We start from the raw sequence: 23,521 nt of genomic DNA on the forward strand, positions 1-23,521 counted from the left end.
CTAAGAAATAGTTGTTTGTGACACAATAAACGCAGGGGATATCCTCACATCAGCATATCCTTGTGTGCCGCTCCTTAATTGTATTTAATGCAAGCTGGAGGGGTGAGTAACAGTGGCCAAATAAGGCTGATGCCACACGAGGCGTAGGGCTGATATTTTCGGCAAGTGGAAAAACGCTTACGCTTGGCGAAAATTCAGCCCTACGCCTGCTACTTGTGCCTGCACCCAAATGAATGAGATACACTCGGGTGCAGGCACAAGTAGCAGGCGTAGGGCTGAATTTTCGTCAAGCGTTTTTCCGCTTGCCGAAAATATCAGCCCTACACCTCGTGTGGCATCAACCTAAGCAATGTTAATTTATTGCCTTAGAATAGAAATGCGCCAAATCCAGGAATCGGTTTAGGCCTTTTTTTTTTAGCAGGATTAAGATTTGGCTGAATCCATGTTTCTGGCCGAACTGAATCCTTAAATTCATGTGACTTTTTATGACATAAACATGGAAGTTGAACATTTTTCACCACAGTTATTTTTAGCCCATTCTTGTCCTGATTTGCATATGCAAATTAGGATTTAAATTCAGTTCAGTATTCAGCCTAATCTTTAGCAAAGGACTCAGGGTTCAGCTGAATTCTAAAATAGTGGATTCAGTGCATTCTTTACCTTAGAGGGACAATGGTCCTGTGCAGTGTTGGACTGGGACCCCAGGGGCCCACCAGAAAACCTTAACCATAGGCCCACTCTTTAAACTATTTTCCTCCTTTCCCCACCCAACCTCTATATTCTCCTAGTCTCTTTTATTTACATGCTAGCATCTATATTTCCATCTATTTCTCCTCTTTGTTCCCATTCAGAAATTGTGAATGACCATGAAGCAGGCCAAATGTTCAGGAGCAGGAGGGCCCACTGACACCTGGGCCCACCGGGAGTTTTCCTGGTATCCTGGTGGGCCAGTCCGACATTGGTCCTGTGTGTAGGATTGCTATCTTTGCAGGCATAATATCTGTGCCAACACTAGAGGGGTGACCTACCAGGCACTAGTCTGGAGGAGGAATTTAGGACTTTAATGGGCCGGTCAGGGATGATGTAGGCGGCAAGCGTCGGGAGTAAATTACAAATTTACCAAACTTCAGGCCCAGGTGAAGCTGGTGATTCACATAACTGTGTGCCATTGCATAAAGGTCAATTTCAGCCCAGCATATTTCAGACAGCTTAAAAATATTGTGATTTCCTCCCATGGCTCCCAACACATTAAACCATCCTTTTTCAGTAATTATAGGTTACTGATTAAGGACATACATTAAGAGCTGATTTTTGGACACAGGAAGTTATTTTATGCTGTTTACAGTTTTAACATTTTAACCTCCAGAGAGTGTTGCTTGCTTAGCAAATTATTAATTTCAACGTAGACACCACATATATAGCATTCTGTAGCTTTTTTGACATCTGCATAGAGTGGACTGCCATGTGCTTGTTGCCCTTACTTCATGGTAAAGAACAAGGAGCTTGGTCTGAGTAAAAGTAGGTATAGTCTGGGCGGAATGAAGGATAGTACGAGTGGAATGCAGTATGGTCTCTGGGATGAACAGGGCCATGACCAAAACAACGACTATTGAGCTGGAGGCAGTTGATGGCACTCATGGGGATTTTTAATATCTTGTCTATAGTGTTGTATTTTTTAAGCTAAAAACCCAACAAACCCAAACCCAACAAAACCCAAACATTGGTGCCTATGGGAAAAATGTGAAACTACCAGTACATGATTCCACCAGATATGTACATTATCATGCTTTGAGCTGGTATTTTCTTTTGATTCCTATGGACACCAGTGGTGGGTAAATGCTGGTTTTGGCAGTTTCCAGAGCCCCAGTTGTGGTATATGGTATCACCAAAGCACAAGATTCATGGGACCATTTTGACTGGATTACACTTTTTGCACCTGTGAGTTTCCACTAATTCCCAACAAAACAGTTCAGTGAGGCCATTGTACTTTAAATGTTGGTGTCTGTGTTCCCATTAGGGGTTTAGCATTCACTTAATATGAAGAAGCCACTTGGATGGCTTGACTTTTTTTCAAGAAGATCACTTTTGTGGTGCTGTTTGTTATATTTTGGCTCTAGTTTAATCCTTTACCTGGCCCTGCCTGTTGTGATCAGGTCAGTAGTGTTCCATCTGACTATACTTAGCTGCCATTAGCTTGTGTTTTAATTACTCTGACCTTTGCCATGCTGACCTGGTTCTGTTTAGCTATGCATTTGTCTGCTTACTTCCCCTGGCCCCATTCCAGTGGGTCAAACAATAATGCCAGACTTGCATTGCATAACCTTGTCTGCCTGGTAGGCAAGAGCTTTACCCTATTATTCCTAGAGCTGCACGAGATGCAATTATTTAAGAATTTACACAGCTTTTGTTATGAACACTAGCCAGAAAATAACATTCAAGATCAATGTTGAAGGCCCTCCACACTGGAAAATTAAGATATCACATTATATTATAAAATGTGCTACCCCTGAATCATGCTGCTGTACTACAGATGGCATCAGTTGCTGATCTTTCTGTGCTACTTTCCATAATGAAATATTGCAGTAGTGATAGTGAACCTCTAAAGAAACAGCAGAATACAAGACTAAAAGATATAGCAAGAATTTCCATTTATTGTTTATTTTTAAGAATTAGTCTGGTAATGTTTGTCAGAGCTAAAGACCACATCTCATACCACATGTAAACAAGGATGCATATGTATGGACCAGTAACCAACTCACACACTCACAAGGTTATATGCCAGGGAAAGACTAGTGTTAGAGTACAGTGCAATATTCTACAATCTGCATTGTCAGCTTCTCAACTGCTGCTTTCACTTTATGCATCTTCCTTGTCATCTTCACCCTCTGCTCCCTGAAGCTTTTGCCGGGCAAATTCCTCTATCACCACATCCTCAATGCTGCAGAGTAAACAAGAACAAGTTTAGGTATAGAAACAGATATGAAAACAAAAAGAAGTATAGGTATACAACTGTAATAGAGGAGGATGTTAAAGTTATACAAAGAAAACAAGCAGAAATATCTTGTTGATTCTAACTTCATCAGTCACTGTGCGGCATATTAATCAAAGAGTTTAATTTAAACTCGGCACAGTGAAATTCCACCAGTTTCTGTTTATTTGTATAGAGTTTTAATGTGCATATATATAAAGAGAGTGCCTTTATTAGCCAGTTACACTAAAATATAGCTATACCAATACTGGCATGACCACGACAAGATCTACCCAAAAACTATTTCTGATACACTTTTTCAGTTATACAATAGAACAGACATTAGGATCAAGACCCTCAGTTTCTGTCTCTGTTTCCTGCCCTGGGAACAGAGCTGCATTAGTAGTATGGTTATGGGTGCACAGGGCAGGGTTTACAGTGTCCAGTATTACTAAACAATGATCTTGGTGTTAATATAAAAAAATCGCTGTTACTTACTTTGTCTGGTCTGTAGGTTCCATGTGTCCAAATGTTGCAGCATCAACAAATTGTGACAAAATATGAGTATTTCTGGTGTCAAATCTTATGTGATACAGAAGGTTGTGACATACATTTTAAATGCTATACACAAAAAATCCAAAAACTGTTATAGGTACAGTATTTGAGACAAGCCATGAATTATGGATATCAGTCACTTTGAGGATTTGGCAGGTTTAAAAGTGTTTTCCCAGAGTAGCCCAAAGTTTCTTCACAAGGCAACTTCAGGCTACTTTGCAAAGCCAAAGCAACGAGTATGTTTTCCTATCAGCAATTTACATTATTGACGATGGGAAAGCATTTGCAGGAGATTAGTCACCTGCGGTAGAGAAGATTTATTGCGGGCACCTAATTACAATGTGTGCCATCACCCTAACCTGTCCAAACTACCACCTCCCCACCAAGTCTTCACCATGGCTGTTGCAGCAATCATGTTGGATTTGCAGGCAGAGCAAAGACTCCATAGGACAGAGACACTGCTTTTATAAGTGCAGTAGCTTTCTGGGTATTTTGTGCTGCAGAAGCCATGGTTAAATAGGTGTCGGAGGAAGACACAGGTAAGTATTTGGGGACTGCCAGGGTGTTAGTTTTTAAATGTTATAGTTAAGTCAGGAAGTATTTCAAAGTAACTCTGTCATATTTGTGTAAAACTCTGGAATATAGTGTTTCTTGCAGCTGGATGATGTGTACTTGTGCATGTGAAGCTGCCATTGAAATCCACTGCACCCAAATGACTGGCTGTAGTGTACCAGTTGGATCTATATTGCCAATAAAGCACAGATACAGAAAGATTCTACAGAAAGTTCAGCTCAATATCTTTTAAAACCATACCTTGGTATAATTCAACAATTCAAGCCTATTCATAAGGCATATTTATGCCTATTAAAGTGGCTAGTGCCTAATCATGTGATGCAGTTCCCATATTACTAGTTGTTGGAATTGAATGGAGATATTCTGCAAGGATTCTAGCTCCACAAGCACCACATAATTATTTTATGTGCTAAAAGAGTGCAGACATACTGACCCATTCTGAAAAAAAGGGGATAATGTGCCTGCTATGTGTAAGGCAAAGGCAAACTAAGCTATTTAATATATAATAATAATAATAATAATAATATACTCACCCGGAGATGGTTTGGGATGCATCAGTGTAAGTGGCAGATCTACCAGCACATCACTAAAGGGCAAAAACATATAAGTTAAATAACAAGCTACATTTAATAATACCAGGTACAAATGTAGATATTGAAGTGTGAAGTAGCAGGCTGATTGATATAATGATATTTAGAAGAACAATGGCATTAAGGTAAAACAATGTACCATGTAAGGTAATGTACAGTATAATAAGACATTGCTTTTGATATTGTGTGAGATACTTAACTGTAGATTTACTAAAGCTTGACATTTTTCCTGTCATCTTATTGGGGGGAAACATTTTTTTTCCAGTAATATACTAAAATTGCTTTAGTTATTTTCCCAAGCAAACATGGCTGCTTGGTTTCAGAAGTCAGGCTCAGTAGTTCAGATATAAACAGCCAAGAGATACCTCCTTCAACAGCAATCATATCTACAAACTGTAGAACCATCAAAAGTGTTTAATATATGTATATATAGGAAACTTGCTTAGAATTCTTTTTTCTTTCATCAGACAACAGACTTCCTTGAATTGATTCACAATTGGAAACAATAGATGTTGCCAATATGAAGAACTGCTAATTTTCATACATTTAAACAGTACAAAATTGATCTACCATGTGATACCAATACAATTAATCAAATGCTTAGGTAACTCATACTAATACTGAGCTGGTGTCATTATTGTAAAAAAATATTGCTGCCTGGTTTGCAAATTTGCTAGTCATTAAGTGAATGAGATCCTTGATCTTACTATAATATACTATGATACTACGAAATATTCTTTATTTACAAACCATCCTCTGTATAAACCATCTGCCATACAGATTTCTAGGTATAATTAATTTTGTGTACACAATTCTCCCCCGAATATTCTGTTTTTATATAAAAGCATGTTCATGGTAATGCTTTGCACCAGTAATATGCTAACTTATTCTCCTTTAATTACCTTGATGTCAGGTCACCCAGAATTCTGCAAAGACAAAGAGAAGATATAAGATTTACAGTGACTTAAAGGGCTGTGAGAAAATGGGCAGTGACCAAATATCTTGCCATCACCATGGATACATTCCCAATGCTGTCACTGGGTAGATCTGTGAGTACAACGGGACTGTCACGTGAAAATATGCTGGTGATAGTAAGTGGTTTAGGAGTGTTTTTGGATATTAATCATGGGTCCCAAACTACAGACAATACTTTCTATTTTCTCTATTAGGACTTAATCCACAAAAGCCCTTGGCTTGAAAACAAAAAAGTGTACTAATGCATGATATGTTTTATATATCTAGATATATCTTGGTCTTTACCATGTGTGTCTGCTTTTGACTGTCCAATAGTGAGGGAATGACACAATGAGCTACTTGTAGCCAACTACTTGTCGCAGCTACAGAATAGACAATACTGATAACTGTTTCAACGTGTGTTTTAGCAGAGACAATTCTCAGTGTTGTCTATGGCAGGGTATTTTCTGGTGTTTTGTAGCAATGTCAAGTAGCTCCGTGTGATCCCCAACCAGTGGCTCGTGAGCAACATGTTGCTTACCAGCCCCTTGGATGTTTCTCCCAGTGGCATTAATGGAGGTGCTTCTTTTTGAATTCCTGGCTTAAAGGCAAGTTTTGATTGCATAAAAAAATGTACTGACAAACAGAGCTTCCTGTATGTTGCCAGTCTACACTGAGCTTCCAAATAGACAATCACAGCCCTTATTTGGCACCCCCAGGAACCTTTGTCCCGCTTGTGTTGCTCCTCATCCCTTTTTACATTTGAATGTGGCTCATGTGTCAAAAAGTTTGGGGACCCCCACCCTAAGATCTTGCAAGGATTACCTAACCTTTAAAGGATTATTAGGCTAATGGCACATGGAGCAAGTTAGTCACTTGAACAGGTCTACCATGAGTGACTAACTACTCCCAAGCAACTTTGCGTGACTTCAGAAAGCCAAAGCAATGTGTAGGCCTTTTCATTGGTGATTCCTATTATTGCCGGTGGAAAGGCATTTCAGAGTGGTTAGTCACCCATGGTAGCAGAGATCTTTTGTGGGTGAGTATTTAGCTCCCTGTGACATTTCCTTTGAATGAGAAGTCTGGGGATGTGATAAGAAACATTATATAAAATTATGAGGCTAAATAACAAATGGTGTAGACAACACAAGGATAATTCTCATTACAGATTCTGTAGCATCATTAAAACAATGATCCTCCCTGGGACGAGAATGTGGCATATTAATCATGTTACTGGAAACTCTCTCACCCTTAAGGTGGCCATACACGGACCGATTTTTTACTTACAAACGACCGATTCCCGAACAATCCGATGCTATCGTTAAGTTATCGTATAGTTGGTGGTGTACGAACGATCGTCGGCCCACTAAACGAGCCGACATTATCGTCCCCAAAATCGATCGGCCAGGTTTAAAAATTTTGGTCGTTTAACGATAAAATCTGCCAGTTGGTGTGAGTGTCAGACATTTGTCTTTCAACGATTGTTCTCTGCGCATGTCACGATTGCCAGCAGCGGAAGTCAACGACATTCGATCGTACGTATTTTACGATAATGATGCGACGAAATCTTTCCCGAATTATCGTTGCCCGTGGATGGCATATCGTATGGAAACTCGATCGCCATACGATCGTTTGTCGATATAATCGTTCATCGCACAACGAGCGAAATCGCCTCGTGTATGGCCACCTTTAGACCATTACAGAGTATAAGAATCATTCTGTGGTGAGTGCAGGAAGCCCTTATATGTGTGGAAAAAAAACATTGGTTTGCTTTAAAATTCAACTCCCTGTTTTATTACTGTGTGATTGCTATCAGCTCTACTGTGTGCAGCCATATCTGTTATCTATACAAAGTCCCACCCATTGTATTATATTCTTTTTTACTCTTGTACTTCAACCACTGCAGTTTGTACACATTCACATATATAAATGTAAGTGCATTCCATTTACGTACCCTCCTCTGGCCACCACCAGGTTTACTCGGACTTTATACGACACCAGCATTCCCAACACCTCTTTGTCCATGCCAGGCCGTAGGCTAAGCGATGATAGTAGATAAAGTATGATTTACATTTACAGTACACTGTTCTCTACACATTTTTTTTTTTAGTTTATATAATGCCTTATACTATGCACACTAAACACATGCCTACACATACTGTATATATGAACAACTCAAAATGCTAGCGTTTAAATACTTGCAAAAGAAGGAGACTAGTAGGTATGGTCTAGGCTACAAGCTGGCTATTGTGACAGATTAGAAAGCACTAATAAGGAGTATAAAATGTTATAGTTACATTGTAGATGATGCAAGGTTGGTGTCACCGTGTTTCAGTTTGCCATCTAGAGCCAGTCCACGTTTCTCCCTGTTGTTGGCCAAAAGCGGTGTCACAGAATAAGACCCAGAGAAAGTGCCATTTGCTGCTACTGTGTCACTGAGAACAAAAAAAAATAAGAGGCTGTAAAATAAAGGGTTAAACTAACAATGCAAATCGAGTAAAAAGTGCAAGATGAAAATAAGACCATTGGCATATTTCTTAATGAGTGGCAGCTACAATACTCTTAGATAATTTTTTTATGTTACTAACAACAACCACACTCTATGAGACATATTTTAGTATCTGCTTGTACCCATGCACTCTGGTCTGCTGTGATTTGGAATAATGTCGCCCTGTTGGAGTTACTAAGGAGTTTCATGACCACATAAAGGCACAAAACCAGAGACTTGATTCTTTTATCAAGGTTCTAAAAAAGACCAGAGACTTAATAACATCACTAAGCAGTAATTATTTATGATCTTATTTCTGGCTTTGATAGAGTATTAAAGTCTTCACATGGGGAGGAATATAAATAAGGTCCTTTTTATTTTTTACAAAGTTGGATTAATGGCACTGAATTCATCTTTGCTTTAACCTGAAGAGTTCAGCACTACATTTCTATATTATTGTCCATTACACACACCCAGATACTTCTAGACTGCATGAGTCCTATGATCATGTACATCTATATAAGAGAGAACAGAAATATGGCCTGATTTATCTGTGCTTCATATATTTATATTTGATTCTGAATCTTATTATTATATCTCTCTCTGTCTCTCTCTCTCTGTTACTTCAGTCCTGCCTTATCTTGTGCACTTACTTCATCTCCTCACAGCATACAATTTTGGTGTACTTGTCCAGTGAATAAAGAACCACATCTGTCAACTGTTCCACTACACCCATGCAAAAGAAGAAATATTGTATTTTTTAACATTTTAACATAAGATCAGTCTACTGAATGTGTCTACATATTACTGCCTGAGATAAATAACCCCACACACACTCACATATTTCTTTCCAGTCTGTTACCAGAATGACTGTAAATGTATGACACCTTAAAATCAATTTGTGTTAGGTCAATTTGTTACATGCATTGGGTCAACAGCCAACATGAAAATTTACTGGCCTGTATTTCCTTAAATAACCCCACTTGCACATCTGTCAATTTTCATCAGCTCTTTTATCATCAAAACCAAAAAAATCATCAACAAAAACAATTTTATTCCATGACATTTTGCATTTAGTCTTAATATTTTGTAAAATATTTTTTTGTTCTGGTGATTTCCAATTTGGCATTTAAATTGCCCCTACCAACCCATGGTAACAAATCTATAACTATACAATGAAGGAATGTAACTTGAAATGAAACCAGGCAGTTGTTTGCATGGCAACTTTAACATGTATAGGAAAGGTGCTGAGCAGAAAAACAGAAATTAAGCCTCACCACAGATGCCTTTTGTGGTGTCTAAGGTCAATGACACTAATACCCTAATGGAATTTATCATTTGCCCAGTGTGACCAAGCTGATTTGACCCACTGTGCTGGACTATATCTTAAGTACCAGAAAATGGGTAATTAGAAGGCATGTAACGAGAGAATAAGATTGTTTATTTACCTAGTTACTAAAAGTTTAGTAACTTTTAGGGGTGTATTTATTAGCACTGGAGACAAACATCACCAGTGATGTTGCTCATAGCAATCAATTATATCTTTGCTTTTGATTTCTAACTTGTTAGTGACCTTTCAAATCTAATTGCCGATTGGTTGCTATGGGCAACACAACAGGTGATGTTTGTCTACAATGTTAATAAATTCTTCTCCCCCTAGCATGTTTGTGCTAGAATTTATGTGCTTTTTTGCATAATCTAGCATAATCTATCACATTCATATGAATATGCACATTTGAATAGTTAAACCAAGAGTTATAAATTGGTCTCACACACCTGTGATTTTAATCTTTTTCACAATCTTGCTGGTGTTGTTGGTAATTTTTACATTGACACCAATGGGTTCCCCATGGTAATATATCTGTGAAAATACAAAGGGAGGAATAAAAAAAGAAAGAAATACATTATTTAAAAAAAATGTTCCTATTCATTCTTGAGTCGCCTTCTTTACATACATGCCTTGAGAGCTATACCATTCTTTTAAAATATTTTTTCCCATTTATGTGATGCCTAGACTTAAAGCATTGTTCTTTCAGGAAGCTCTCACTATTCCTAGCTGTCTCTCCTTTGTATGTATAAGGTGAAAGCATTAAGCTCAAATTCTATGTAGCTTTTACTGTGTTCTTCATGAAATGTCTTCTTTCCTCTAGAATGTAAGTTTTAATGAGTGAGACCTTCTTCACCTGTAGTATAAGAACTGACAGAATAGTCATGTCTATATGCCAAGTCTATACAGAATTAACCTGGGTTTTCTGCTAACATTTGGTAACCCCAAGTAATTTTAGTTTTCCTGCTCCTTTAACTCTCTGCCTTCATACTAGAATATCAAGCTGCTTCATATTTGCAGTGTTAAGCATGAAGAAACATGCCAAAGGTAATTGCGGTTCTGGTTATGATAACACATTAGTTCAGGTTTAACTTTTATATTAGTTCAAAGTTTACCTCTTTGTTCAGAGAAGCCTCCAACTGTAGTGGTCGGTCTGACATCATGAACTGCCGTGTTGTTTGGACACATGGGGCAGGTCCTGTGGCTTCTGGAGCAAACTGCACTTTCCTGATGATGAGCTGCACACTGTTTCTATATTGCCATAGTAAGTAATTATCAACATTACACTCATTGGTGAAATCAGGCAATAAACAAAGATCCTCTGCAAGTACTTGGGACATACTGTGAACTCGGGTGACTCAAAACCAAGGTGCACTCAAGGAACCCAACCATAGCATTCTCTTCTGCCTAAATAGCCCCTAACACAATGAAAGGACCCTCAGCTGCTTTGTTGCAAAAACTCTCTGCATGAAGTTCCTAGACACCTACAAAGGAGGTGAAGGGTGCTGGACCTATAAACAAAGATTATGGTGAGGCTGAATGCAAGGTACAGACAAGGATGAGGTAGAGTATAGTCAGAAGCCAGGCAAAGTCATAATTACAAGAAAGCAAGGACAGGCAGGAGGGAAGGCAGTCACAGACCTCACACAAACTTGAAGTCAAGAACTACAGACTAGAAATAGAAATGGTAAAGGTAACATCCCTATATGATAAAAGTGTCCAGTAGAGGGTTAGGATTGTATCTGTACAGCTACGTTTTTGACCAGGTGTGATGAGTTATATAGGGTAGAGGAATTATTTGGTGACTCCCCAGTAAAAGAAAATGGGATGGTATTTAGCTATAAAAAGACTCTTAAATTTGCCCCTGTGAAATAGGTGGATGTGGATCTAGAACTGGGGTGGTGCAGGCCTCAGCAGAGTAGGTGAGGGGTCCCCTCGTGAGTGAAGTACTAGTGAATGTAAGGGCTGTATTCTGCAGTGCTATGGTAGCTGGAGACAGTGAGGGATAGTAAAATGGGCAAAATGGATATTATCAGCCACTAATTGTGCCCCTATTCAATAAGAAGTATCCCTGTTTGAACTTATTGCTCCCAACAATTTGTGTGTGAAGGCTTAAGCTGCACATCTGCTTCCTACAGAGTCACTACAACTAAAGTGCCTATTGCCGCCTGTGTTCTGCCCTGAGGACAACCAATAAGGGGCATATGACCCTTACTTTCTGGGTACTTTCTCTTCCACATTTTCTGCACAGAAACCTTTCACTTCAAAATCAACTCCACATTTCTGTAAAGGAAAAAAAAAACTTCATGAGAAAATGAAAAAGGGATAACAATTAGGTAAGTGGACTACAGCCAGAAATAATTTTTCAGTGTTTTGTCTGGTTAACTGTTGTTCAAACAAATAGCTTTTAGAGGTTCTTATTTAGAGGCAACTCAGTTACAGTTACATCAGTTATTTCATATAAGGTATACAGGTATGGGATCCCTTATACAGAAAGCTCCGAATTACGGAAAGCCTGCCTCCCATAGACTCCATTTTAATCAAATAATTCAGAATTTTAAAACTGATTTACTTTTTTCTCTGTAGTAATAAAACAGTACCATGTAATTGATCCCAACTAAGATATAAATAATCCTTACTGTGTGCAAAACAATCCTATTGGGTTTAATTAATGATTTATTGATTTTTTAGTAGGTATGGAGAGCCAAATTACGAAAAGACCCCTTATCCAGAATACCCTTGGTCCCTAGCATTCTGGATAACGGGTCATATACCTGTACAAGCACATTTCTGCCTGTGTATTTATTATATAATTATAGTTTAGTGGTCACCTTGAGAATGCAACATGGTTTTGTCCAATGGACTTTTATTCTTAGTGCACCTGTAACTAACCTTCCCAGTATCCTCTGGTCCAGGCTGAAGTGTCACTGAGCATGGCAAATCTGTGGCCATCTGTAAAACAGGGTGGGACATTGTGATTCTGATTTGGTCATTGCACAGCCTATCCGCTCTCATAAACTCTGCACATATAGGATACTCACATTAAAACAGAAGGGAAATGCATTCTGTCCCAGCTTTTTAGCTAACTTTTCCTGTAGCGGAGTGAGGGCCTTTTTATCTTCAGGCAATGGGGGGTACACCTGACAATGCAGAAAGTACAGATCCTTCTTAAAGCTCAAGCCAATGAGCTCATGGTCATCACGTCCATAACGGAAAGTACATGTGAGAGTCACAAAGACTGTAGAGGAAAGAGAGAATAAGTATTAATGAGCCTAAATAGATTGTAAGCTTTACAGGGCAGGTAGCTTGTCTCTCTCTTGTCTCTTTACACTTAGCATTTTATCTTGACTGTAACTGTATTTTGTATTTAAATTCTATTATTGTATTTTTCCCCATCAGTTCTATTAATGTATTATTTCAATAGAGTGCCGTATATACAAGCAGAGCAATTTCAATAAAAATTACATACATACAGTACATATCTAATTACATTTTAATGAGATGGATAATCATTATATTAAATAATTATATTATGTCATCTTCCATGCCTTTTTATTGGATTTTTATAAAATGTATTCTATCTACTGGACAAATTGTTTTCTCTCTACCTCTGCTTCCTACCTTTGGGTCGTTTACTAATACCCTGAAAATTACACAACTTAGTGCTTGTGTACTGAACACTTGCTCCTGGGGTATTTGCTGCTTTTTTTCCTTTCATCTTTCACAGTGTACAACCCTATCTTCCATAGGGATGCCTTCCATATCTAAATAACTTACTTTGGTACATTCCAGGGGATGCCCAAGTGTCACTCTCTAGCAATGGATGCAGGTCCTTTTAAAGCAGGAAGCACAGTATTCTGATTAAGGTGCAGCTCTTTACTCTCCCATGATGGAGGGCAAGGAGTTGCACATTCAGGCAAGTTGCAAATTGTTAGTCTGTGATCACTGATGCAGTCGGTTGTATCTACTTTCTCCAAGAAAAGCAAGAGTAATAAAAATACAGCAGAGCTCCATGATGCCTCCCAACACAGATTGCAATGGAGAGTGCAGAAAATATCCCAGAGCCCACCATTATCAAAGAATGCCATTGCATCTGTGGGCTATTAATGCAGCTTCACTTGTAACTGATAATGGAGTGCCTTATGTGTGCCTATATAGGATCATGCTCATAGAAGACAACGTATTTATAGTTTAACTAAATGTTTTTACCTTTCTTGTCCTTTTGATATTCAGGGTCAATTAGAATCATTCCATCTGCAAAAGATGATATTTGATATGCTCAGTACAGAGGTTGCTACACAGCTACATTTATTTAACCATGGAAGTTAAATCATAGACCCCCTAAAAACAATTTATTGGACAGGTGCATCCCAGTGCCTCATGGTACCAATACTCCACTCTTCTTATGCGTTTTGCACCATTGGGTGCTTCATCAGAGGAGGTGATGAAGCACCCAATGGTGCGAAATGCGTTAGGAGAGTGGAGTATGGGTACCATGAGGCACTGGGATGCACCTGTTTGTCATTTGGTATAGTATGTTTGCTTTTTTGAATTGTTTTGTATAATTTTGAGCCAATAAATGGTCGTTTATCTCACTGAATACATTGTTGATTGAGTGCTATTGTCTGGACCTGACAGTTAAGAAGATCATTGGCCAATTCAGTAAAATACAATGGCAAATTCAGTAGAGAGCATGATCCAATCATTCAGCAATCACCTGAACAATTGTGTCAGGCAGGCAGGATCACAACTAATATACCAAATAGTCTGAATCCATATGATTCCAAGCAAATTCTGATCCGAAATAAGGTTTTTACAAATCCCAATATGTGTGTGTGTGTGCAAATGTTGACCAGTTTGGTCAGATAATGGGGAATTATGCTGATGTACTGACCTACAGGTTCAACATGGTCCACATGGTCCACATAGTCCCGCTTTGCTAGATAGATGGACAGCTAAAAAAACAGACAGAAAGTAGTGTTATTATTGGCTGGGGCATATTATTACCATTGCATATAGAGTTTGATATTAAATGAACCTTTGTCGAGTTACATTCACGCTACAAAGATTCCTTTAGTTTTGTAATCAGATAACCCTATCCAATCCCATTATCATCTTATATAATAGCACTGTGGGACATGAAAGTCACCAAGAAGATGCATCTTCTAGGGGGAGGGGTGGTCTTAAAGTGGTAAAGGAAGGAGAATGGCAAATGTGCATATATCCTATATCCTCTTATCTAAAGCGGGGATCTAATCCATTATGTATTCTTTAAAGATTACAATTAAACCAGTGATTTAATCACCATTAATACGATCAACATTAAATCTGCTGATGTAAGTTACAGGCCAAGTTACAGTGCATTTGTATGGGCACCTGGCATAGAAGAATAGCTGTAGTAAAGATCTTACCTTGCCATCAGCGCTGGACTTCTTAAATACCCTAAAAAAATGATAAGTTAATTCTGAGGTTTGTGGTTTCCTGCAAACAAGTTTTATATCTACATTGTATAAAATGTTGTCTGCTCATCAATAGACTATTTTAAAGGTGCCAGGCAAGGAATACATCAATTAAGCAATTTATCACAGGTAAAGGGTACATATTTGAATACAGGATAGATACTGCAGTCACTCAGCTGCAGCTCAAAAAGGAAGGTTTTTATTGCATCAATAATACACTGCACATTGAAAGACCACATTATATTACAAGGATGTTATGAAAAGTCTATAGAATCCTCGAGCAGCCTGGGGTGCATGAAGACAGGGCCGGATTTAACTTTGCGGTGCCCCGAGGCCGCCCCCGCCCCCCCCCCCGAGTGCGCATGCGCAATGGCGCGGCGCCCTCTCCCCCTGAGTGCACATGCGCAATCGCACATTTAAACTCCCATACGGAGCAGTGGGGAGAGGTCCCGACTGCTCCGTATGGGAGCCAAATTTTAAAATTCTGTTGCGGCGGGGCGGCATGCCGCCCCTAAACTTGTGCCACCCTAGGCCCGGGCCTTTGTGGCCTTTCCACAAATCCGGGCCTGCATGAAGATCCACTGGTGGGCAACAAGCCCTGAATAAGATTCAAATAGGCTCTGGTACTTAAAGTGTACAGAGGCCCAAACAGCCCCCCCCCCCCAGGCCCAATAAATAGTGACTGTCTATGGCATCTTAGAGCAGCCCCTCTGGCATTTGCCAGAACCCACATATTGCCAGTATGGTTCTGATGGGCAATAGCAATCTTGCATTTTAAAATGAAACTATGGCCTGTGAAGCATGACCTTTGGAAAAAAAAGTGGACGATAGAGGAAATAGTAACAGGTGCGCAAGAATTGACTTGATGAGACACATAGAAACACAAAAACATAAACATACAAAGTCACAAACCAAAGACACAAATAGGTACCAAATAAACAACAAATATAGGCACATTACTTATGTAATTTAACAGGCTGTGTCAATCTTAGCAACATCATCATAATGGTGAAAGTTGCAACAAATATTTTCCCAACTCCATTGTCCAGACTGTATTTTTGCAGCTTTCTGCAAAAATAACTACAGAGCTAATGGGGGGGGGATATGTAACATAACTAGAAGTTTATGTACTATACAGTGGCGGCTCTGGTAGTACTAAGGAGCTATGCATGAAACTGGACCAAGATATTCTTTCTGATACTTGCATTAATTTTGCTGTTGGAGCTTGATTTTTATTGTGTGGTTCATATCATAACCTAATTTGGGTAGAATAATTGTGTTGCAAACGATCACCCAGTTAGCTTAACAGCCATTCATTTTAATGCGATCTAGGGCAGTTGTGCCTGTAGATGACAGATGACAGCTTTCATAATTCAAACACAAAAATATCAGTGCGTCAGTGCATACTTACTTGGAACCTTCTGCCATGTTTTCTGTTGCAGCCTGTATTTAAAAAAATGAATAATTCATATATGCACCGTTCAAATATGGAGAAGTGAATATATTTGGGAACGACAGACTAAGTAGGTTGCATATGCTAATTGTGATAAACAAAGCTTTTTATTTTTAAACAGAGAAGCACAAAACTCAGGCTGAATCCTTAGTAATCATTACAACCCAATCAAACCCCTCACATTTTACTTTAGAGCACCCGTCCTTAATTGGTAAAAAAAAACTTAAAAGGGCCGTACCCCCCCCCCCCCCCCCCCGGTTCCACATAAGTTAGTAAAGAGGTCTTGTGCTGAACATTATGTTTCCCTATTGTTTTAAACAAAAATTCTTGAATAAAACAGGGCTAACAAGGAAACTGAAGTGACTCCCTGTTTGACCTTTGCAAGGCAGATAATTAAATTACCAGAGCACAGATAGTGACACAAATAATGAGCCACCCTGTAGGGTTGCCACATGCCAGGTTTTGACTTGGATAGCCTGGTTTTTCAAGGGGCTGTCCAGAAACCTCATTATGTGATGGCATCAGTGACTTGTGTGATGCATTGGCAATTGTGGTGCAAGTCTGGTGCGTCTATTGATGCAACTCGCTGTGAAAACTTTGTTGCTACCACCAGGCTCAGGGTGACAGTAGCTCCAGGGTTTCCCAACATCAGTAGGTGCACTTGTTCACCATTTATTAGAGGTGCAGGATGAAAGCAATTTCTACCCAGAAAGAAGTGCAGGAACAGGTGTGGACATAATTACTTTAATGAATTGTGCGTCCATTTTGGAGCACACCACTTCATAACTGCTCACCTGGTTACCACAACAAACCATAATAAGGCCTGACAATTGTGCAAGATTGTTGGCCTCTGAGAAAGAAATGGGAACTGTACAATGATTAGATCTTAGCTACATGTGTAATCTATGCATTAAGCACGCTCTGAATGATTTGGTACTGTTTCTTGTTTTACTGCAGAAATGTTTGGGACATAAGGTTTCCCAGATAAGGGATATTTCTGTAATTTGGATCTCTATAAAAAATAAACCCAATAGGATTGTTTTCAATCCTTCAATAAGGATTAATTATATCTTAGTTGGGATCAAATACAATGTGCTGTTTTATTATTACAGAGAAAATGAAAATCAGTTTTAAATATGTGAATTAGTTGATGGAGTCTATGGGAGATGACCTTCCTGTAATTTGGAGCTTTCTGGATATGTTTCTGGAAAACAGATCCCATACCTGTACTGCAATATATCTGTTAGTGGACATAAATGGCGTTTATATTGGCGTTTGAGATACAAGGTTAATGGTTCTTAGGGCTCTGGCACACGGGGAGATTAGTCGCCCGCAACAAATCTCCCTTGTCACGGGCGACTAATCTCCCCGAGTTTCCATGACCCGCCATCCCACTGGCGAACATGTAAGTCGCCTGCGGGATGGCACACGTGCCGCCGCGTGTGCCATCCCGCCGACGACTTACATGTTCGCCGGTGGGATGGCGGGTCATGGCAACTCGGGGAGATTAGTCGCCCGCGAACATGGAGTTTTGTCGCGGGCGACTAATTTCCCGTGTGCCAGAGCCCTTAGGTGCGTGTTTTTATCAGGAAGTCAGATTACTGTCAAACAATACTGATAAGAAACATTAACATTGTCACAGACAACTACCTGTATATTTCTCTTCTTATTCTATATATAATGCCTGAAACTGTAGATTGTCTATGTAGTCTTCACTCTCACCCTGATTGGTAGTATTTGAACTTCAGTTTAATAAAATATTATCATGCTTAGGGTTAGGTATACAAATATAGATCAAAACATCATATCAAAACTGTTTACCATGAATAGAAGAAGATATCCTAGTGAAAGGGATTATATTGGGGCACCATTTACAGTAGTGATATTGACAAAGATATGACTTTGCTAGTGCTTCGCAAAAAAAGCTAAAAAATCAGTGTGTAATATAGGCAATAGAGCTGTAAAGGGCCCAGTCATTTTTGCAGTCTTAAATATCCGTTCAGTGTGACAGAACCACAAATATAACACTTGGCTTGGGCCTAATAGCAGGCAGCACTTACTGGTTTCCTTTTTCAAATGGTTTGGTTTAACAGACCTGGAGCAAACTTTGACCTGTTTATTACTCTGTAGGCATTAATAGTGCCCCCAGGCTACACAGCAGGTTAAACATAGTATCATTCTACCTTTATTGCTGTTGTTTATACCAGTGTATGTTACACTAAGATTCTTGGGATGCAGTTATGCCTGATTGTGTGCTCTATATTTGCGGGTTTTTAGTTTCGATACGTGCTGAGAGAAGGTGGGAGTGTTGCTCTCATATAATAAGACCTAGCTGTGGGATTTTCTGCTGATAACATCATTAACAGTAACAACCCACAAGCTACTTCTACGCTTGCCTCTTTTGGCATCATAAAGCATTATATCCAAAATAGGAATTGTCTAAAAAAGTAAAACATTTGGTACTTTAATGTCTGTTTCCTAGAATACATTGCTATCGCATACATTTATAACAGGTTTTTTTTTTTTTTAATAAGCCACACTTGCTCACCAGTGTTGTGTAACATCCTGCCTAGTGAATTTATGGTCTATACACCCAGAGGAGGATTTCCACCCACTGGGCTCTTTTAATGTTGCACAGGCTTCTTATTCTTATTGAAATATTGGGATACAACAGCATTTTAAAAATTAAATATACAAGTATTAAAGGACCTTTATAGTCCCTGCTGACACCTTTTAAAGTATTTATGTAGTGGCAATTCTCTTACTAATCTGAAGGTAGTCCTTATTTTAAAAATAATTTTGTTTCTAGTTAGCAAGCATATCCATCAGAAAGTAGCACCGGGATTTGGCTCAGATAATATTTTTTGTATCCCCAAAAACCATACTGCTAACAACTTGATATAATATGACTGCTTGCAGGCAACTCACGTCTGGTGTGCAACAGCCTATTTAGCAGATGTCCCTAAGGCAATTACAGTTATACTGGTTGATAGTTGACAATGTTCAAATGCAATCAGCTGATTGCTAAAATTTTTAAAAATTTAGTTTTGGGAATTTACATTAGTCTTGTACTTTGAAACTGTTCAAAGTTCCCTTTGAATATATAGGCTAGAAATATTACCTCTAATGCAAATGGCCAGCAAAAAATATGTATATTGTAGTATTTTAAAGGAAAACTGCACAAGCAATAAATACAATACAGTAAATAAGCACAATTCATTAATTATAAAATATTTTATATCAGAGTGGATAAAGGTGTAAATTGCTTCTTACACAAAATGTAGTGTAAGGAATAAAGAAATAAAGACAACATCCCATAGTAGGTCCATTCAGTCCAAAACCACAACAAGTTGTAGCTGCTCTTATGTCTATCCTCTTATCAGCCAGCTAAGAACACAAAACCTTTCGAATCTCATTTTCATTTGTGTCATCATGTTGAGACTCATAGCAGCACAGGAACAGAAGTAGAGAGAAACAGAGGGAGGAATAAGGCAGAATAGTATGTGTAAAACCCTATATTTTCCAACTTAAAAATCATTCAGTAATCACTGCACCGCACTTCCACCTCTCCTCTTGCTGATGGGTCCACGTGCAGGACAATCTGTGTATGTCCTGACCATGTGCATTTCCTAATCACATGCATGTCCTGATCAAGTGCACGTGCCCTCAGCTCCACTGCCAAATCTAGCTGCAAGCTGCAGTGGCAGGCTTCATAGATTTTTTTAAAGTATTTTAAATATAGGCACCCCCCTAAAACTACCGCACTAGGTACAGGCCTTCAGGTACCTACATAGAAATTTGATTCTATCAATAATGCTTACGCTGTCATAAAGTATAGCTGTTGCATTCAGCATATGTCCGTCAGTGACCTCTGCATGCAAGTACAAGTCCTAGTTATACATTTTTCAATTCCCAAAAGTCCTTATTTACTCTGCACCATCATATATCCTTAATATTCTAACCCTAACTTTAATATAAGACAGGGCTATAGGCCTCAAATGTGAACATAGGTACCATGGCTGCCATTAGTAACAGTCTTTGCTTTTACTTGTAGTAGACTATTCAAAACTAATTGATGATTTCTTGTGCCATTGAGCACCTTTGTTTATAAATCAGCCTCTGTGCAACCAAAATTTGATTTTGCATACTGTAGTCGACTGTTCAGCACTATTTGATGATTGGTTGCTGTTGGCAATTTAGTACTAGTATTTACAAATCGGTAAAATTATTCATATATTATTCTCTCATTTTCTATTTGTTTTTCCAGTATATTAGAGCCCACATGGGCGCTCCAGTCATAAATGCCTTTCTCAGTTATACAGTTATAATCTGTTTGATCTTGTATCTAGATTGAGATTACAGATTAGATTTATATTGGCTCATATCTCCAAGATTTACATGAATTACACAGAAAAAAACTTTAGGGGCTAATTTATCAACTCTTTAATTATATATGGGAACTGTAAAAGTCGAGAAGATTCTGCACATAGAGTCTATTGTGTACATAGTGTATGCTTGCACACACACACATTAAGAATAATGAAAAAGTACAAATATACATGTATACATTATATAATACACCCACTACTTTCCCCTAGCTATATATAACCCATACCGACTTTTATTTTTTCTCATAGAGAAATATATGAATAAATATAAAATAAACAGTAGAGATACTTACAGAAATTTTACCTGTATCAGTTCTCTTGGACTTCAGTTGCACTGATGGTTTTGGTGACCCTTGTCACTACCGCTTATATATGTCTGACCCCCCAATTCATGAAAAAAAAGTGGATGGGAGAGAAATCCGAAATCCTATTAGGGAGGGTGGGGGAGGCAGCAGAAACAGTGACTTATTATTAGCTGTCTGAAGAAGCTTAGGTTAAAGAAAAGGCTTCAAGTGGATTACAGGATGAGGGAGAAGGTCTTAACTTTCTGACATTACTGCTCAAGAGGTAATAGACTCTGCATCCCCACTGCCAGGGGCATCTGGCTGCATAGCAAAACGTTTGTGCATTTGTACAGATTGTCTGCCCTACAGTTATATACACTTGACACAAGTTTTCAGAATTATTGTTTGAGTTCTTTATTTATATAGTGTCAACATGTAATGCAGCATTTTGCAGAGATTCTAAAATGAGCATTTCCATGACCTTATAATCTACAAAGCCGAAGACTGAGTGCTATATATACAGATTATTTAACTTTTTACGTTTCCAATTTTCAGTCTCAGAAGTCTGTGAGTCAACTTGCCATTATTATTGACAGAATATTTTCCTATGGGAAATTGTGCAGGGACAGGAAGGTTACTTAGTTGTTTGCATAGTGGATTCATGTTAAGGCCAAGAAATAACCCCGTGTGGTACCAGCCCTAGAGGTAGGAGGGAAAAATGGGTCTGCCACATTATAACCCCTGTCCATCTTCTAATTACCTGGAGACCAGGGTTAGCTTTTTCTGCCTACTAAATGCTCAGAGATGAACAGAAACAAGATTAAAAATGAACTTCCCATAATTAATTTAGTGGAAATTCCTTGGAGTGGGAGAGAGATTTACACAACCTCGCACAACCCCATAAGGTGACTTGAACTGACAGAAAAAGGAATTTGTTAGCCCATTGTTCCCTCAGTTTGGCTCTTTAAGTTTTTCCCTGAGCAACTGGATTTGATATCTCTGAATAAATTCACATTTAATATGCTTTTTGTCCAACGCTTTTATTCTTCTGTAGAAGCCACAGTTCTGTGGGTGATGAGACACAGTTTCCTTCCTACTCACTCTGCTTCACTAGTTTCTCTGCAACAGCTCACACAACACAACGTGAGGACCCTGCAGCAATCAGCATTAACAGGCAAGTCTTTACCCATGCCCCCAGGGGTTCACTCACAACTTACATATGGAATAGAGAGCAAGTTCAACTATTTATTCATTCACATTGACTTGGACTAATATTTAGACCAGAGGATGCCACAATGTGAAACAACTCTTTTAGGGGGTACATGGAAATAGATGGGGCACAGCCTTCAGGTCAGGTGATCTGGGTCTTTTATGCTAATTTGTTTTTAGAGATTCTCAAAACTAAAGCAGGGTGAAGGATATGATCATGTTTTCATTTAATTTAATCTTGTTTCATGAGAAGGGGGTCCTGAATAAATCTTGGGTCACAAAAGGGTGCTTCAATATATTTAACATGTGTATGTGGCAGTAACTAATTAGAATCAATGCCAAATTAATAGTAAGGCATAGGGTCATTTGTTTTATTTGAAATATCTAATCTACCTGCATTATTAAAGTGGTGTTACAGTGGTAAAATAGCTTATGATTTGGGACTTCAATTTAGAAAGCATATGAGAGCACTGAAACAAAAAAGATTTAGTTTTTTTGTATCTGGATCAGTGATGCTATCAGCAGCCTAGAAATTCAGTGCTCCCTTTATATACTGTCTCCCCCTCACTTCTTTAAAATATCACTCTCTGTAAGGCTAGCTTTGGCCTGTATTTAAACAAGTAGTATATTGAGGGAGCTCCAGTGTGGCCTCATTATATATTGGGTATTTTCATGTTTAGCAGCCTCGGAGCAGGGGGTAGTCCTCCTCAAGCTTCTTATAACCAGGGGGAAGTCCATTTGTGTCAAAATCAGTGATGTAGGTAAAAGTAGCAGTTGCAGTTCCTGTGGCCCCTATTGCGGTGTCTCAGATAATGTTATAGGGAAACTCATGTTTTTACCTAGAGCAGGTGCTAGGCACAAACACTGGTGCACCCCTAAAAAAACAAATGTACAAAGCAAATACCATTTCTGCTGCCGCTGACATTGCTAGGTCTTTGGGGCTATTAATTGCAAACTGCGTTGTTCAACTCCCTGTACTTTATCTGTCACTGCAGTGCTGTATTAGGAAACAGTACTGATCTAGGCACTGCTGGACAGCTGCCCCCTTTCCTTTCTGATTTGCAGTGTGTGCAGTACAGGCTTTGGGCACAGGGTACCCACTACCCCCTTAGCTCTTCCACTGAATTAGAGTCAAAAGTGTTAAGCAGTGGGCTGGGGCTCTCCTTGACACAGGCCATAATGTGGCCCTGTCCTTATTACCTCCCCTATTGCAGATGATAAGGACAACGTGCTTCTACCTTTTGCCTCTTGCAGTAATTATTACTACTTTACT

At 38.9% G+C, this 23,521-nt stretch overlaps 1 protein-coding gene across 3 annotated transcripts; it reads right to left on the reverse strand.

Moving 5' to 3' along the window:
* Positions 1–2,631: 2,631 nt before the first annotated feature.
* arr3 (arrestin 3, retinal (X-arrestin)) lies at positions 2,632–21,123 on the reverse strand. Of its 3 annotated transcripts, NM_001102817.1 has the most exon segments (18): positions 2,632–2,938; positions 3,467–3,476; positions 4,630–4,682; positions 5,589–5,612; positions 7,595–7,678; positions 7,938–7,939; positions 7,942–8,075; positions 8,782–8,854; positions 9,905–9,989; positions 10,571–10,706; positions 11,671–11,738; positions 12,348–12,407; positions 12,497–12,693; positions 13,665–13,709; positions 14,350–14,410; positions 14,867–14,897; positions 16,326–16,357; positions 21,049–21,090. In NM_001102817.1, coding segments are annotated over 13 exon segments (960 nt in total). In that variant the 5' UTR covers positions 16,343–16,357; positions 21,049–21,090; the 3' UTR covers positions 2,632–2,938; positions 3,467–3,476; positions 4,630–4,682; positions 5,589–5,612; positions 7,595–7,627.
* Between the last annotated feature and the right edge of the window lie 2,398 nt (positions 21,124–23,521).

This window comes from Xenopus tropicalis, chromosome 8 (assembly GCF_000004195.4).
Source record: "Xenopus tropicalis strain Nigerian chromosome 8, UCB_Xtro_10.0, whole genome shotgun sequence".
NCBI classification, from domain to species: domain Eukaryota; kingdom Metazoa; phylum Chordata; class Amphibia; order Anura; family Pipidae; genus Xenopus; species Xenopus tropicalis.

Bases quoted from the DNA above. Each gene is read 5' to 3' on its own strand.
- arr3 (XM_012967879.3), bottom strand. The intron at 10,707-11,670 runs GTAAGGGTCATA...ATGGCAATATAG, and splicing joins GAAGAGAAAGTACCCAGAAA to AAACAGTGTGCAGCTCATCA. The intron at 8,076-8,781 runs GTAAGTGCACAA...TTTTGTTCTCAG, and splicing joins GTATGCTGTGAGGAGATGAA to TGACACAGTAGCAGCAAATG.